The sequence below is a fragment of the Canis lupus genome, chromosome 5 (assembly GCF_048164855.1).
Source record: "Canis lupus baileyi chromosome 5, mCanLup2.hap1, whole genome shotgun sequence".
NCBI classification, from domain to species: domain Eukaryota; kingdom Metazoa; phylum Chordata; class Mammalia; order Carnivora; family Canidae; genus Canis; species Canis lupus.
In genome coordinates, this window is record NC_132842.1 from 68,369,063 (window position 1) to 68,388,137 (window position 19,075).

General features: G+C 34.5%; 1 protein-coding gene across 3 annotated transcripts in view; it reads left to right on the forward strand.

Annotated features, from left to right (window-relative positions):
* The window catches only part of ITFG1 (integrin alpha FG-GAP repeat containing 1), a 291,511-nt gene that overhangs the window by 190,921 nt on the left and 81,515 nt on the right, over positions 1 to 19,075 (forward strand). For all 3 annotated transcript variants that reach the window (XM_072827271.1, XM_072827270.1, XM_072827269.1), the window contains exons 11-12: positions 7,768 to 7,918; positions 10,433 to 10,541. In XM_072827271.1, the coding sequence (XP_072683372.1) occupies positions 7,768 to 7,918; positions 10,433 to 10,541 (260 nt within the window). The remainder of the gene's footprint in view (positions 1 to 7,767; positions 7,919 to 10,432; positions 10,542 to 19,075) is intronic.

Sequence of the window (19,075 nt, forward strand, 5' to 3'; positions counted from 1 at the left end):
GTAGCATGTACCAGTACCTCATTTCTTTCTGCTGTTGAATATATTCCGTAGTATGGATATACCACATTTTATTCATTCATATGTGAATGAACATGAACATTCATATAAAAGCTTTTCTGGAGATGTGGTTTCATTTCTCTGAGATATACCTAGGAGTGGAATATACTTAAGAACGGAGCCATTTGAGGAACTACCAGGCTGCTTTCTAAAGCAGCTGTGCCATTTTCATTCTCACCAGCTGTTTATGAGGGTTCCAGTTTTCCCACATCCTCATCAGCATTTATCTTTCTTATTGTAGCCATCCTAATGAGTATGAAATGTTATCTCATTCTGTTTTGCTGTTTCCTAGAGGACTAATGATTTTGAGCTTCTCATGTGCTTATTGGCCACTGTGTATCTTTCTTCAGTGATTGTTCATTTAGATCCTTTGCCCACATTTAAAATTGAGTTATTTGCTTTTGTATTATTGAGATACAAGAAGTCTTTATATATTCTACATACAAGTCCCTTGTCAGATACATGATTTGCAAAAGTCATCTCTCATGCTGAGTCATCTTTTCACTTTCTTGGTGTCATTTGAAGCATAAATGTTTTTCATTTGATGATGTCAAGTTTAGTTTTTATTTTGTTGCTTGTGTTTTTGGTTTTTCTCACGAAGGAGTAACATTTTAAAAGCTTTATTGAGGTTTAAAAGCTTTATTGAGGTTTAATTGACACAAAGTAAAGTACACATCTTTAAAGTATTTACATTGATAAGTTTTTGCATATACCACCTATGCAAATATCACTACAATCAATTAAAGAGCATATACAGAACTCACAAAAGTTTCTTTTTACCCCTTGGCAATCTACCCTTCCACTCCTTCCACCCCTTTAACCCTTCCCTCATCCCACAGGCAACCACTAGTTTTCCTTTTGTCACTGTAGATTAGATTGCATTTTCTCTTATTTTATATTAATGAAGTCATGGGCTTTATGTTCTTTATGCCTGGGTTCTTTCACTCACCATTATAATACTGAGATTCATCTATACTGTTAAACATATCTTAGTTCATGGTTGCTTATGGCAGAAGAGTATTCCATTGTACAGATATATCACAGTTTGCTTATTATATCCATTTACATGTTGCTTGACATTAGGTTTTTATCAGGTTATTACAAATAATCTGCCATGATCATTCTTGTAAAAGTCATTGTATAGATGTAAGCTTTTATTTGTCTTGAGCAAATACCAAGGAATGGAATATCTGGCCTTTGGGAAGATGTGTGTTTAACTTTTTGAGAAAATGCCAAACAGTTCCAATTGGTTCACCTTTTCAGCATTGGTATGATCAGTCTTTTTAATTTTGGCTATCTTATTTGTAGTGTAGCTCTTTGTAGTGTTAATTTCAGTTCCTCTAATAACTGATGATTTTTTAAGATCTTTTCATATAATTATTTGTTTTTCATAGATCTTTGATGACGTGTCCAAATCTTTTGCCCATATTTTATTTGGGATATTTGTTTTCCTAATTGGGTTTTGAAAGTTTTTCATATACAAATCCTTTATTACTATTATTTGCAAGTATTTTTTTTCATCTCTGGCTTAACTCTTTGTACTCTGAACACTGTCTTCCACAGGGCGATAAGTGCTTAATTTTTAAAAAGTCTATCAATTTTTCTTTTATGGATTTTGATTTTTAGTGTCATATCTAAGAAATCTTTACCTAACTCAGTCACAATGAGTTATGCCTTCTAGAATTTTTTTAAAGTCCTTCAAGTCCTTCTGCATATTCATTATCTACTTTAGGTCTATGATCCATTTTAAGTTAATCTTTCTATATGGTACAAGATATGGGGGAAAAAAAGAAGGTAATTCCTTTTTTCTATTCAATTGCTTTTGAACTTTGATGAAAATCAGTTGGCCATATGTGTGTCAGTGGGTATATTTCTTCACTTTATTCTGTTCCAATGATCTGTTGTTCATCTTTGCAGAAATACTACAATTGTTTAACGGTTGTTTACTTATAATGAGTAGTAAATTCAGATAGTGTAAGTCCTCCAGCTTTATTCTTTTTCAGAGCTGTTTTGGCTATTTTACATATTTGGTATTTTCTATGAATTTTAGGCTATTTGTAATTTTTGCAAAAAAAAATATTTTTAAGTCTGCAGAGATTTGGATTGGTATTATAGTAACCCTCTCCCTTTATCCATGGGGATTATGTTCCAAGACTACCAGTGGATACCTGAAACTGCTGATGTACTGAACCATATTTTTTTTCCTATATATACATAACTATGATGAAGTATAATTTCTGAATTAACCATAGTAGATTAACAATAATTAATAACAAACTAGAATTATATAATATATAACTATGATGAAGTTTAATTTCTAAAGTAAGCATAGTAGATTAACAATAATTGATAATAAAATAGAATTATAATATACTATAATAAAAGTTATGTGAATGTGATCTTTGTCTCACAAAATGTTTTATTGTACTGTACTCAACTTTCTTGTGATAATGTAAGATAATAAAATCCCTGCATGATAAGTTGAAGTGAAGTGAATGATGTAGACATTGTTATGTAGTATTAGGCTACAATTGACCTTTTAATATATGTCAGAAGTAGGGTTGTCTCCTTCTGGACCACAGTTGATTGGGAGTAACCAAAACCATTAAAAGTGAAACTGTCGATAAAGGGCTACTCCTGTACATTGCCTGTGTAAATCAATGTGGAAATAGTTGATATCTTAACAAAATTGAGTCTCTGAACCCATGAACTCTGTGTGTTTGTGTGTATGTGTCCATTTGTCTTTTTACGTGTTATAGCTTTCTTTGTACTTCTTTTGTCAGATACCTACATGTTTCATTTTTGTGATTTTATCACTGGTGCTTTTTTATTTTAATTCCTAATTGTTGTTTGCTAATATATAGAAATACAGTTGACTTTTGTATATTAATTTTGTGTTCTGCTACCTAGCTCAACTTATTAGTTCTATACTAGGTTTTCTTCTAGATATGATAGGGTTTTCTAAATAGGTGGTCAGATAATTTATAAATAAAGACAGTTTCACTTCTTACTAATCTTAATGCTTTTTATTGTTTTTCTTGTCATTTACAATGGCTAGAACCTATAGTACACTGTTGAATGGAAGTGGTGAAAGCAGACATCCTTGCCTTGTAGAAATAAGGTTCTTAGAAGGGCAGTCTTTCAAAATTAGTATGCTGTTTGTTATAAGTTATCCGTAGATGCCCTTTGTCATGTTGAGAAAGTTCCTTCCATTCCTAGTTTGCAGAGTTTAGATCTGAAATGGATATTGGGTTTTGTCAAATATTTTTTCTGTTCTTACTGAAATGATTGTATGGATTTCCTGTTATTAATCTACCGAATCACTGATTCATTTTAAAATATTTAACCAACTTTGCATTCCTGCAACAAACCCTTAATTGGTCATAATTTTTTTTGACCACAGTTTTTATGTATCTTTTTTTATGTATCCACAGTTTTCATGTCACTTGTTCTCTGAAACATGTCCATATCAGAACCATATCCTCTCTTTGCATGGTTCTCTGGTAAATCATGAAGCAGAGACATGGTTCCAAAATGCACAAGTATCAGTGAACATTGTACTGTATAAAGCAAAATCTGAATGTACTGTTAGATTTTATTTAATTTTGTTAAAATACTTGTGACTGTGTTCATTTGGAATATTAGTCTATAGTTTTCTTGTGATGTCTGTCTAATTTTCATATAAAATTCAGTATCAGAGAATGAGTTGGGAAGCATGTCTCCATTTGTTTCTTTAGGAGTTTGTGTAGAATTGGTATTATATCTAAATATGCAGTATAGGGGATCCCTGGGTGGCTCAGCGGTTTAGTGCCTGCCTTTGGCCCAGGGTGTGATCCTGGAGTCTCGGGATCGAGTCCCACGTCGGGCTCCTGGCATGGAGCCTGCTTCTCCCTCCTCCTGTGCCTCTGTCTCTCTCTGTCTCTCTCTCTCTCTCTCTATCATAAATAAATAAATAAATAAATAAATAAATAAATAATCAGTATAATTCATAAGTGAAGCCATCCTGGGCTTGGACTTTTTCAGATTTTTTTAGAAGATATAAAACTATAATTTCAATTTCTTTACCCATTTCATCTTCAGTGCACTTTTGGTAACTTGTGAGTTCCAAGGAATTCGTTCATTTCATCTAATTTGTCAATTATATTGGTACAGAGTTTTTGTTTGGTACATTCCTTTATTATCTTTTAATACTGGTATACTATGTAGTGGTATTACCTCTCTCATTCACAATAGCTGTACTTTGTGTCTTCCCCCATTTCAGTTGGAAGTTTATCAGTTTTAAAATTTTCTTCACAAAAACCATCTTTTTGTTTCATTGATTTTCTTTATATTGTTTTTGTTTTCTACTTCATTGATTTCCTCTGTGTTTCCTTTCTTCTGCATATTTCATATTTCATTTGCTGTTCTATTTCTACTTTCTTAGGAAAGAAATTGACTGTGGTCAGTGTTTTGAGACTTTTCTCCTTTTCTAATAAAGTAGTAATAAAGCTATAAATTTGCCTCTAAATACTATTTTAGTGACATACTATAAATTCTTAATATGTTGTATCTTCATTTTCATCAAGTACTTTGTAATTTCCTTTTTGATTCCTTCATAGATTTTTAGTAGTAGCACTTCATTTAATATCCAATTATATTGGAGATATTTTTTAATGTAACTGTTACTAATCTTTTTTCTATTTTCCCAGCCTTATGAGATATAACTTATATATAACATTGTATAAATTTAAGATGTACGGTGTGATGATAAACATATCATCATGCAAGTATATTGCAAAATGTTTACTGCATTAAGGTTAGTTAATATTCTTCATTTCACATAATGACCATTTTCTTATTCATGTTGTTACAGTAAGAACATTAAAGCTTTATTCTCATAACTGCTTTAAACATACATACAGTATTGTTAACTCCAGTCACCATGTTGTACATTAGATATCCTGATTATAATCATTTTACAAGTGAAAATTTGCATTCTTTAACCAGCATCTTCCATTTCCCCTACCCCTGGCAACCACTGTGCTACTCTGTTTCTATAAGTTCAGTGTTTTTAGATTATACATATAAGATTATACAGTATTTGTCTTTCTGTGTCTGGCTTATTTCATTTAGCATAATGTTCTCCAGATTCATCCATATTGTTTCAAATGTCTTTCTTATTGAAGGATGAATAATAATCCAGCATACATGCCTGTGCATGCCCCATTCTCTATTCATTCATCAGTTGATGGACATTTAGATTGTTTCCTTATTTTCCTATTGTAAATATAACTGCAGTGAATATGGGACTTCAAATATATCTTTGAAATCCTGATTTCAAGTTCCTTTCAATATATACCCAAAACGTGGAATTGCTTTATCATAATAGCTCTGTGTTTAATTTTTCTGAGGTGCCTCCATATTCCTTGCTGTGGTTGCTATACCTGTGTATACTCCCAACAGCAGTGTTGTCTTTTCCCTTTTCTGCCTTTATTTGAATTAGGTGAGGATTTTTTTATGATTCCATTTTGTCTTTTTTGTTGTTAAATTATAAACTATAAATCTTGTCATTTTAGTGGATGCATCTTAACTTACCCGTCTGTCTTCCAACAATATTGTACCACTTCATTTACAACTGAAGACACATTTTCATTTTCCCTCCTGGCCATAGTGCTCCTATTTGACATGTTCTATGTCTCCTTATGTCGTTCACATCACACTTATTTAATTATCAATTATCAATTATCTTTAAAGAGACTTCAATAATAAGAAAAAATATTTTTTATTTGCCCACATATTTAACATTTTCACTGTTCTTCATTCCTTTGTGTAAATGTAGTTTTCATTTGGTTTCATTTTCCATCAACATGATGGACTCACTTTAACATTTCTCACATTTCCATGAAGAAAAATATTGATATAAATGACTATATGATATTATAAACTTTTCCGTGAAGAACACCATAAATTTTTAAAACAAAATAAAAGGCTGGAGCAAAATGTTTGCAACATATCAATAATAACAATAGCCATATATAATAATAATAACAACAGCATATATTGAATGTATGCTGTGCAGTGTCTCAGGCACTTTACAGAACTCTTTACCATGTACTTTCTCATTTAATCCTTTCAACAGCCATTTGAATTAACATACTATTTTTGCCCTTATGTTACAAATAATGGTATCAAAGTAACAGGTAAGATGTTAATGCCCTAACAATCAGAGATGTCCTAAAAATTAATAATTTAAAAATATTCTAAGTGCCAATTCCCAGAAGAAACACAAATAGTTGATAAATACAAAAATAATCCTCAGGGGCTCCTAGGTGGCTCGGTTAAGCGTCATATTCTTGGTTTCAGCTTAGGTTGTGATCTCAGGGCTGTGAGATCAAGCCCTGTGCTTGGAGTCTGCTTGGGATTCTTTCCCTCTTCTTCTCCCTCCACCCTCTGCCCCTCCTCCCACTTACACACACACTCTATCTCTCTAATAAAAAAAGAAAATCCTTTTTTAAAAAAAAAATTTTTTTTAAAGCAATGATTTAGCTGCTCTTACACTCAGGAGAATAAGATTTTAAGCTACCCAATTGGCAAACATAAAAAGCAGTGAGGCTAATGGCAAGATATGGAGAAGGATATACTCATATACTACTAGAAGTACAAATTGGTGCATTTTAGAAGTACAAATTGGTGCATTTTTTAAGCTACCCAATTGGCAAATATAAAAAGCAGTGAGGCTAATATTGGCAAGATATGGAGAAGGATATACTCATATACTACTAGAAGTACTAATTGGTACATTTGTACATTTGGCTTTAGCAAGGGACATTTAAAATATGCATATTCTGGGCAGCCCCGGTGGCTCAGCGGTTAGCACCCCTTCAGTCCAGGGCATGATCCTGGAGACTAGGGATTGAGTCCCACGTCAGGCTCCCTGTGTGGAGCCTGCTTCTCCCTCTGCCTTTGTCTCTGCCTTTCTCTCTCTGTCTCTCATGAATGAATGAATGAATGAATGAATGAATAAATAAATAAATAAATAAATAAATAAATAAATAAATAAATAAATAAAATCTTTTTTAAAAATATGCATATTCTTAGACCAGATAACTCCCAAGGGAAAATAACATTTTCCCTTGGGAAAATAACATTTATATGAGTGTGAAAATGTGATATGCTATAATGGAGAACAATTGAAGACTACCTATCAACAGCAGGGTGTTGAAACAAGTGATGGCTTAGACATATTGTGGAGTACCCCCTGAAAAAAATGCACATATGGAGAAACCAGCAATATGATGGGCTGCTCCTAGGAGATATAAACCACAACTTCTCTGAGGGAACTTTTCAGAATAGATATCAAAAGTCCTTATTCAGGTGATATCCCTTTCCCCCATGAATGCTGTCTTACTGATGTAAAGAAATAAGTTGCAGAAAAATCTGTGTAGTAGAACCCAAGGGAGGAAGAAGGGATGGACCTGGCAACTCCACATAAGAGGAGAGAGGCCAGCAACAAGGTAGCCCCTGAGAATTTTTGCCAAAGGCTCACAGAGGATAGCCAACAATTTAATTTTTTTATGACACAGTACAATTATCAATAAAATGTGGGTTTTTTTTCATATCAGTTCACTATATACTATTTCTCATCTCTTTGATTCTAGGAAATACAGCACAGCTGATACTATACAGCACTGATGTGTTATATTAACTAAATGCCTTTCCTTTATCTTACAGCAATCAGCAGGCCTTTTTACTGGAGAATGTTCCTTGTAATAATGCAAGCTGTGAGGGGGCACATCGTATGTTTAGAGTCTACTGGGAGCTCATGGACCTAAATCAAATCAGAGATGCCATGGTTGCCACCTTCTTTGACATTTATGAAGATGTGAGTTCAGAGCTCTCCTCTGTATTTGGAGTCTAATTGCCATCCACTTCGTCTCGCTTTCGCTTCACCCTGTTTGACCAGAAAATGTAGATGAGATAATGCAAGCAAATGAGTTAATTAAAGAAAGCCCCTATTAATGTTAAATGGCACAGGGAACAAATTTATTGACACTACTAGCTGATCAGTACAGTGAAATATGAAAACGCCTTTATCTCATTTTGTGCTATTTAGATTAAACCCCTAGAGATTCATGCTCTGAAGCTGGCAAGTGTGCATGTGCATCAGTAGACAAAAGCATAGCCAACAGATTCTTAATCTGTACAAGATCATAGAAGAATAAATGTGGTACTCCCTTTTAAATCTGTGAACTAGAAGTAGCATCTATTGCCAGAGATTCCTGTGACTCTGTCTTCAGTTGCCAGGTGACAAGGAAAGGCCCTCAGGGCTCTAGTTTCCTCCGTTCTAATGTGAAAAGCCAGTTTACCACTCAGAAAAATAATACATTGTGATAAAAATGTGTTAAATTCTAGAGTTAATATATCACAATATATCCTTGTAAAATAACCTGATTATTTTTAAAAATTCAAAGTCCATCAGGATATTTATGTCTCCTCCTAATCTCATTTTTGGTTTTGTTTTGTTTTTTTTAACAAGCTGATTCTCAATTATATGCATTGTCCAGGTTCTTATTTTCTTCTTTCTGCTACCAAATCTCACGTTATTTCACTTTTAATTAATAGTTAACAAGCATAAAAGTAATTAACAAAAATACTGTAAGGTAAAAGTCAAGAGGACTGAAGAGGGGCAAAGGGACAGGGAGAGAGATAATCCTATGCAAGATTCCACAGCCAGTGCAGAGCCCAATGTGGGGCTAGATCTCACAACCCTGAGATCATAACCTGAGCCAAAATCAAGAATTGGAGGCTTAACCACCTGAGCCACCCAGGAACCCCTACAAAGTTTTTAATTTCTGTACATAATCAAGTGAAATTTATATTCTGGAAAATAAACTTAATATGAAAGAATCAAATAGTATCTTTAATATAAGAAGGGTTTATACAGGGATCCCTGGGTGGCGCAGCGGTTTGGCGCCTGCCTTTGGCCCAGGGCGCGATCCTGGAGACCCGGGATCGAATCCCACATCGGGCTCCCGGTGCATGGAGCCTGCTTCTCCCTCTGCCTATGTCTCTGCCTCTCTGTCTCTCTCTGTGTGACTATCATAAATAAATAAAAATTAAAAAAAAAAAAAAAAAAAGAAATGAAGTTAAACTTCCTCACACCGTACACAAATTTAAAAAAAAAAAAAAAAAAAAAAAAAAAGAAGGGTTTATACAAACTAACATAAGTCACCAGAAAGTCCCACTGGAAAAACAGAACATAATCAATTTACAGAAAAAACACATGTGGCCAGTATATTAAAAAAATATGGTAAATGATCCATATCATTAAGAATCAGTGGAATGGACTACTCTTGTGGTGAGCATAGCACAAGGTATACAGTTAATCACTTTGTTGTAGCCCTGAAACTAATGTCGTATTATATGTCAAGTATATTCAAAACAATTTTAATAAGTAAATAAAATAATCCACAACATGGAAATTTAAATGAGCATACTTTTTTTCCCCAATAAAATCAACAAAACTTCCCTCTTTTTTAGGGAAAAATAATGTTAATATGCCATGGTTATCAGGACAGATAAAAAGGTGCTCTGTTTCTCTGATGGTTGAAGACAGTTTAGTGGTCCATTTCATAGGCCTTAAAAAATTCACGCAGGAGCACTTGGGTGGCTCACTTGGTCAAGCTTCCAACTCTTGATTTTGGCTCAGGTCATGACCTGAGGGTTGTGGGAATCTGAGCTCAGTGAGGAGTAGGCCTGAGATTCCCCCTCTCCTTATGCCCCTCCCCTTACTGGCACACTCTCCCTTTCTCTAAAATAAATAAGTAAAGCTTTTTAAAAAAATAAATAAAATTAAGTAAAGCAAAAATTCTTGCAATTATGACTGAAAGAAAATATATAACAGTTACCTCCAGAGATTAAAATTACAAATTTTTTTTCTTTTCTTTTTTTTTTTTGTTTTGTTTTTCATTTTGTTTATTGTTTACTATTCTGCGGGTTTAGGGTTTTGTTTTTTTTTTAAGTTTTTATGTAAATTCCAGCTAGTTAACATACAGTGTAATATTAGTTTCAGGTGTACAATTTAGTAATTCAACAATTCCTTACAACACTTGATACTTGTGACAAATGCACTCTTTAATCCCTATCATATCTTTCCCCCACCCCTCCCACTTCCGCTCTGGTAACTCATCAGTTTATTCTCTAGAGAAAAGAATCTATTTCTTGATTTGCCTCTCTCTCTCTCTCTCTCTCGTAAGGTTTTATATTTTTAATAGTATTTTTATTTTAAACATCAAGTTGAGTAAGGTTTATATTTATATGATAAACATGCAGGTATTTTCGTTATTTTTTCAGTTGCTGATTTGTTCTTAGAGCTTTTGTGTATGTTTTTTTCCAGGGAATCTTGGACATTGTAGTACTAAGTAAAGGATATACAAAGAATGATTTTGCCATCCATACACTAAAAAATAATTTTGAAGCAGATGCTTATTTTGTTAAAGTCATTGGTGAGTATTTGTTTTATATGTTTTATTATCAATTATTAACATTTAATTTTTGTATTCTATCAATGCAAATTTTCCAAAGAATAAAGAGACACTCCTACATAACCTATATATAACTCTCCAAATCAGGAAATCAACTTTGTTGCAACACTGCCATCTTCTACATAGACCCTGTTCAAATTTTTCAGCTGTCCCAATAATGATTTTTTTCTGTTCCAGAATTCTTTTTTTTTTTTTCCTGTTCCAGGATTCTATCCAGGAATTGCTACTGCATTTAGTGGTCACATCTTTGCGTACTTCTTCAATCTAGAATTCCTTTTTCAGGTCTTTATCAATTTTTTAAAATACAGGCTTCATTCTGTAGTATAACCCTGTTTCTTCTTTTTCCACTCAGATCATACATTCTCTAGAAATTTCACTGCATGGAATGGCAGAACTGATGCTCTTCACTTCTCAGTTGTTATATCAGGAAGCACATGGTGTTGACCTGTCTCACCACCATAATGTTCATCTTGACCTTCTGGTCATCTTATTGACCACCAGGTCTGTCCACCTTAAGTTCATTGTTTCCCTCTTTGTAATCGCCATCACTAAGATAGTTGTCAAAGAGTGATTCTCTATTCTCAACATTCCTTCTACATTTATTAGTTGGAATTCTACTATAAGGAAGATCTTTTACTTCTCTCCCATGTATTTATGTATTCACTTATTAGTGTAGATGGATGTATTCATATTACATTCAATAAATAAAATAATTTCTCTTAATGCTCAAGGTATTCCCAGTAGAACCAGGTAGGAGCTCCTTCAGGCTGGCTCCTGTATCTTTTTAACACTTTATCTGAGATAGAAAGATATTCCAGGTTCATCTTATACCTCCCTTGCCCTAATTTTTGAATCTGACCTCTCTCCAAGGAGCCCTGTTTCTATTTTCCTTTTGTAGTGGGTGGTATTTAAAAACCAAGTTCTAGATTCCCAGTGTGCTTGATTGTTACTGAGTTGTCATCTCCTCTGGTTTCCCTCAATAGGCAGAGCTAGGAAATATAGAAATGGCTTTATATACACAACATACAAATATACCCATCTAACTCTATGTTTGTATACAGATATTTACTTACTCTAAAACCATGAATTTATGCCATTACCTCCTTTTCTAATCCAACACAGCATTTCAAGGGTTCTTTCTAATCCTTTCTGTCTATAGAGATCTTCTTTAGCAGTGAGAAACTCAGGTCTCACTTTCCTCAGTAGATAGCCTTCAGTTTGCTCATTGTTACCTCTTCCCAATCATGCTGTCTCCTCCACTTGACACCCATGTTCACATAGAGATCCTGTACATTTTTTGTTAAGTATATGGCTAGATATTTTATTTTCTTTGAAGTTATTACAAATGTTGTGTTTTTAAGTTTGGTTTCCATGCATTTGTTTTTAGTAAATAGAAATACAATTGAATTTTGCGTGTTAATCTTGTATACTGCAACCTTGCTCAACTTACTTATTGATTCCTGAGGGTCTTTTAAGATTCGATAGGATTTTCTGTATAGACAATTATGTTATTTACACAGAGACAGTTTTATTTCTTCTTTCCAATCTATACCTTTTTTCTTCTTGTTCTGCCTAAAATTTCCATTACCATGTTGAATAAGATTGATGCCAAGGGACATCCTTGCCTTGTTTCTGATCTTGGGGGAAGTATTCCATCTCTCACCCTTCAGTATGATATTATTAGCTATGGGTTTTTGTAGATGCTCTGTATTGTGTTAAGTAAGTTTACCCTATCTCTAATTTGCTGAATTTTATCATGAACTGTTCTTGAAAGGTAACTGTGTTTGTGTATTACTATTAGTACACTTGACACCAAGACAGCCATCAAGACAGTCATTTGTTAACGAAATGGCACATATTTATAAATGACAAAATGTAATTGTCTTTTCTAACCAGCATATTAAAACTGTAAACTAAAGGTAACTCCCATCTTCATTACTGTTCCAGGCTAAAAATATGGATATTATGAGTTTACCCATTTCTACACTTTTTTTTTTAAGATTTTATTTATTCATGAGAGAACATGAGAAACAGAGAGAGAGAGAGGCAGAGACACAGACAGAGGGAGAAGCAGGCTCCATGTGCAGGGAGCCTGATGTGGGACTTGATCCTGGGTCTCCAGGATCAGGCCCTGGGCTGAAGGCGGTGCTAAACCACTGAGCCACCTGGGCCTCCTGCATTTCTACACTTTTTATCCATATGATTGTATGCTCTCCTTTCCCATTTTGAAGGAGGTATGATTTGGCTAATTTAGAGCTTTCAAAAAAATTTAAATTTTGCTGTATATTTGCTGTATACCTACTTTAAAGTGTATTTTTTTTCCAAGCAGTTTTCTTTCAACTTTAATCCTCTTTTTATCTGAAAGACAAAGAATCCTTAAAATTTTTGTTAATCTTAAATGTATGTGTAATTAGAATAACCTGGTTCAATTCACTGAATTGAAACAAGCACTGTTGAAGTAAGAGTTTGGAATTTGATCACCTACAGGTAAATAAGTCTAGTATACCCATTGACTAATGCAAACTTTGGTTGCCAAGGGGGAGATTCAACAAATGCATACATCTCAAAATATCTATTCTATTCCCTTGGATCATTAGAATCATCCTTTGTGAATGACAGCACACTCCTAGTCCCCGTTGATTTTAATATATAACACATAATCTCCTCTTTACCCCTAACTCCATCCATTCCAGGATATTTGAGAAGCACTCTGAAATCTAGACTGACTTACTTAGATCACTTGCTTAACATCTTTCTCCTATAGTATACTGTGGTAGTCTAAACAACTTGAGAGTAATGTCTGTGTCTTATTTGTCTTTGATTCCCCAGTGCCTAACACAGGGCCTGACATATAGGAGGCATTCAGGAAATTTATGTTAAACAAATGGCCAGGTACTTTCCAAGGCATGGATTGGCTATCTCAATTTAAAAGTATTACCGCTAGTACCCAGGCAACATTTGATGCTTCAGACCCCATTTTCTGTTTCTAGGAAGCATTCTACCAAAATACGAAAATCCAAATCAAGGACATATTCCCACCATTAGCTGTTTTCTGATCTCAGAGCTATAGCTAGTCAGTAGTTCATTTCTTGAAAAAAGAAGATTGAGCCTTAGTGAGTGAGTTACCTGCCTGCTTAAGTTCTCAAGTCCACCTATCTTTAGGATTCTCTATGACTAGAAAGTAACTTACTTGGGGCACCTGGGTGGCTCAGGCAGTTAAGCATCTGCCTTTGGTTCAGGTCATGATCCCAGGGTCCTGGGATTGAGCCCCACATCAGGCTCCCTGCTCAGTGGGGAGCTGGTTTCTCCATCTCCCTCTGCCCTTCTCTGCCTTCTTGTGCATGCACTCTTACTCTCTCTTTTTCTCTCTCTCACTGAAATAAATAAGATCTTTAAAAAAAAAGAACTAACTTAATTTCCCAGTCTTATAAGCCAAAAATGTACAGAAAAAATATCATGACCTAAGAGAGGAGCTATCTCTCATGACCTTAATGGGATGCTGTGAAAAATAACCTTTTTGTTCCAACCTAGAATAAATACTATTTGTTTCAAAAATTTATATTGAAACTCAAATTAATACTTCTCTTTCAAAATACTTTTTTTTTTCAGTTTAATGAGATAGGTATAGGATTTGTGTCCTTGATTTGAGTTTTGCCAGTATACTTCAAAGAAACTATTTTCTCAAGTTTAAAGCTTTCTAAAAACCAGACTTATTGTTTAGTTCATCTGAATTTGAAGTGTTTATGTGTATGGCTGTATAAATTGAAAATTAATGCTTTCTAGAATAGATGTTACTCATTGAGTAGTAAGGAAAAATTCCAGTGAAAGAGATAAGTTGTATACAGTTAGGACAAATCAAGTTCACCCTGCACTCAACAAGCTCTTTTATTCAAGCCTTAAAACTGCTTTTATACTTAAAATTATTTGTTTTGTGCTCTTAAAAAACATAATTGAGCTTTTGTATTACACTCCCAAATTTGTTAGTTAATATGAGTGTGTGTGATGCTGTTATTTCCCATGTGTGCACCTGTAGACTCCCCTAGAGCAAAGGTTGTCAGTCATGTGAAATAGAAGTAAATCAGGGCATAAAATTTTCCTGCACCAATATGGAACTCAGATCCTCAGTTGCAATAATAGTAATAATAATAATAATAATAATAATAATAATAACGCTAAAGAGAAAAGGCAGTTTCTCAGCATGAAGCAGAAGCCAGTCTCACATTTTTTTTTATATTGGTCATTTGGAAATTGTCCATGTGGAAAATGTTTACATATAATTTAGAATCCTCAATCCTTCCTTGGTATTTTATTCACTTACATTTTTACAAATTACAGAAAGATCAGGGAATCTTAGAGATGGGAAAGGCCTCAGAAGGCATCTTGCCCAAGTGCACCCTAATGCAGCATCTCAGCCAGCTTCTGCTTAAATGCCTTGCAATAAAACTCATCTCCTCATAAAGCAACACACGCTGCTTTTATGAGTCAATTTAGCTTTTAGAACATTTATTTTGTATGAAGTCAAATATGCATATTGAGTAACTTCTGTCCATTGACACTAATGTCTGGTATTTAGCAGGTCTTTGATTAATATCTACTGAACAACAAAACAATTAGTCCTACTAAGATTATTGCAGTTTTTGTCCTTACAGTTGACCACAAATTATAACTATGGTAACAGAATACATAAATACATAATGGTCCTCCTCAGGAAAAAGTAAACTTATTTAAGGAATTAAATAATGAAGACAACAGACTATGTGAAAATGAAATGACATGTTCAAGGTGTTTCTTTAAAGTAATCCAGGGAAGTAGGAAGTGGAATGTAGGTCTAACAAGATTGGCCATGTGTTGTTGACAACTGAAATTATGTGAAGTGTGAGGGGGGCCCTTTCTATCTCTCTAATTTTGTATAATTGGAAAAATTCCATGTAAGAAGTTTAAAAACATACGAGCCTCTTGAGAATCTGTAGCCTGTGACTTCCTAGCCTAAGTCAGGGTGGGAACCACTGGGGCTCAAAAGCTGGGAACTGACCAGAGGTGGAAGAAGTATTTGAACAAGACAGTGGCTTTCAGGGTTCTCAGATAACACTGCTCAAGTGATGCCTTGGTGGTGAACTGTACCCACCTCTATGAGAATCACTAGCAAAGGACACTACAGGAGTCTCTGACTTACTCCTCTGGCCTCAACGTGGAGGAATCATCAGACTCTCTTAAGTCTGAGCAGAGTTGTGCTTTCCAATGGGAAGAAGAGAAGGGGCATCACAGGGAGATACAACTTATTACACGATCTCACTGCTTTGCTGGGCCTTTTTGTGTTATTTCACCATGTGGATTCAGAGGGTTGGTTTTTGGCAACACTCTAAAGTTATTTAGAACACTGTCTAGGAGCACCAGCAAGTCCCTCATTTTACTTAGCTAGCTGGGACCTCCAACTGACAAATACATCTGTTCCCTGTGTGATCTTTCACAGAGTTCCAGGAGTCCTTCATGTCCTCCTTGCTCCCTTGGCCCCATCAGGCTTGCCCTTGTTCTTAGCCGTCACCTTGAGATTCAGGGTTTCTCACTGGTCTGCTAGGGGGTCCATCCACATTGCCCCATTGATTCTCTGACCTTGTCAGCATTAATTGGTTATTTTCTCAATATTATTTACCTATTTAATACCCATTAGAAATTCCTCAAATAGCTGCCATTAATCACACACTTATTTTCAGATTTCTTTAATCATTGTAGTAATATTTAGGGATTAAGGAAGATAAATATATGTTTTGCATTTTAAATTATTTACTTAAAGTTTTTTAAACATTTACCTAGAATCAAATATGCTTTTAGAGGTAAGACATCTCTGAAGTTAGAATAAATTTTAACAACTTTACATGGTGTATAAAAATGTACATATGTGTATAAAAATGTATATGTGTATAAAACATATGCCTACTACATTTAATATTAGTTTGCACAGGTAGAGAACAGGATCAAAATTATGTGAAAGAGGGCAGCCCGAGTGGCTCAGCGGTTTAGCACCACCTTCAGCCCAGGGTGTGATCTTGGAGATCCAGGATCGAGTCCCACGTCAGGGTTCCTGCATGGAGCCTGCTTCTCCCTCTGCCTGGGTCTCTGCCTCTCTCTCTCTCTCTCTCTCTCTCTCTCTCTGTGTGTGTGTCTCTCATGAATAAATAAATAATCTTTTTTTAAAATTACATGAAAGATGACTCTTTATAAGTTTCTGTGTCTAAGTTCTTTTCGATGAGTGTATTTTTTTTAATTAAAGTAATTAAAGATAGGTAATCAACAGACATAAAAAGGTTTCCACAAAGTGTCTAAATAATGTCTGAATGACAGGAATAGCTGGGACAGGGGCTTTTATTTCCCATATGATATTTGATTATGGTATTTGCCTTATATTCACATGTCTTAAACCAAAACAAAAGACATTTTCAGAGAATGAATATGAGGAGACACCTATAATTCAGACAAGGATCTTTCATTTTTCTTCTTCCAAGATTTTATTTAAATTCTTTAACATTTAATGTACTATTAGTTTCAGGAGTGGAATTTAGTGATTCATTACTTAAATACAACACCCATTACACACCACAACTGCACTCCTTAATGTGCATCACCCATTTTAGCCATCCCCCACCCACGTCCCTCCATTGACCCTCAGTTTCTTCTCTATAGTTAAGAGTCTCTTGTGGTTTGCTTCCATCTCTGTCTTTATCTCATTTTATTTTTCCTTCCCTTTCCCCATATCCAATCTATTTTGTTTCTTAAATCCCGCATATGGGTGAAATCACATGGTATTTGTCTTTCTCTGACTAACTTTTAGCCATTCTGACAGGTATAAGATGGTATCTCATTGTAGTTTTGATTTGTATTTCCCTGATGAGTGATGTTGAGCAGTTTTTCAAATGTCTGTTACACCCATGTGTATGTCTTCTTTCAAGAAATATCTGTTCATGTTTTCCGCCCATTTCTTAACTGGATTTATTTTTTGAATATTGAGTTTAATAAATTTTTTATAGGTTTTGGATACTAGCCCTTTATCTGATGTCATGTACATATATCTTCTCCCACTCCTCACATTGCCTTTCAGTTTTGTTGATTTTTGTCCTTTGCTGTGCAGAAGTTTTTTTTATCTCAGTGAAGTTCCAATAGTTCACTTATGTTGTTGTTTCCCTTGCCCCCTAAGATATGTCTAGTAAGAAGTTTCTACAGCCAAGGTCAAAGAAATTGCTGCCTATGTTCTCCAATATGATTTTGATGGATTCCTGTCTCAAATTTAGATTTTTCATCCATTTGAGTCTGTTTTTATGTATGGTGTAAGAAAATGTCCAGTTTCATTCTGCATGTCACTGCCCAATTTTCCCAACACCCATTGTTGGAGAGACTCTTCTTTCCATTTGATATTCATTCCTGTTTTGTTGAAGAGTAGTTGACCATATAGCTGTGGGTCCATTTCTGGGTTGTCTCTTCAGTTTCATTGATCTATGTGTCTGTTTTATGCCATACTGTCTAGGTCATTACAGCTTTGTAATACAGCTTGAAAACCAGAATTATGATACATCCAGGCTTGGTTTTCTTTTAATTTGCTTTGGCTATTTGGGGTGTTTCTCATTCCCTACAAATTTGAGAATTATTTGTTCTAACTCTGAGAAATGCTGGTGTTATTTTAATAGGGCTTGCATTGAATGTGTAGATTGCCTTGGTTAGTACAGACATTTTAAGAATATTTTTCCTTCCAATCCATGAGCATGGAATAATTTTCCATTTCTTTGGGTCTTCATTTCTTTCATAAGTGTTGTATAGTTTTCAGATCTTCTACCTCTTTGGTTAGGTTGATTCCAAGATATTTTATGGGGTTTGCTACAATCGTAAAAAGGATTGATTCTTTGATTTCTCTTTCTGTTACTTCATTACTGGTGTATAGAAATGCAACAGACTTATGTATGTTGATTATATATCATGAGACTCTGCTGAATTCATGTATCAGTTATAGCAGTTTTTTGGTGGAGTCTTTCAGGTTTTCTAAAGAGTATCATATCATCTGCAAAGAATGAAAGTTTGACTTCTTTCTTGATGATTTCAATACCTTTTAATTCTTTTTGTTGTCTGATTGCTGAGACTAGGACTTCTGGTACTATATTGAACAGCAGTTCTGAGAGTGAGCGTTCCTGTTATGTTCCAGATCTTAGGGAAAAAGCTCTCAGTTTTTCCCCATTGAGCATTGTATTACCTGTGGGTCTTTCATACATGGCCTTTTGATGTTTTCGAATGTTTCCTCTATCCCTACCTTGTGGAGGTTTTTGTTTTTTTTTTTTTAAGTTCAATTCGCCAACATGTAGTATAACACCCAGTGTTCATCTCATCATGTGCCCTCCTTGTGGAGGGTTTTTATCAAGAAAAGATGTTGTACTTTGTGAAATGCTTTTTCTGAATCTATTAGAGGATCATATGGTTCTTATCCATCTTTTATTAATGTGGTGTATCACATTGAT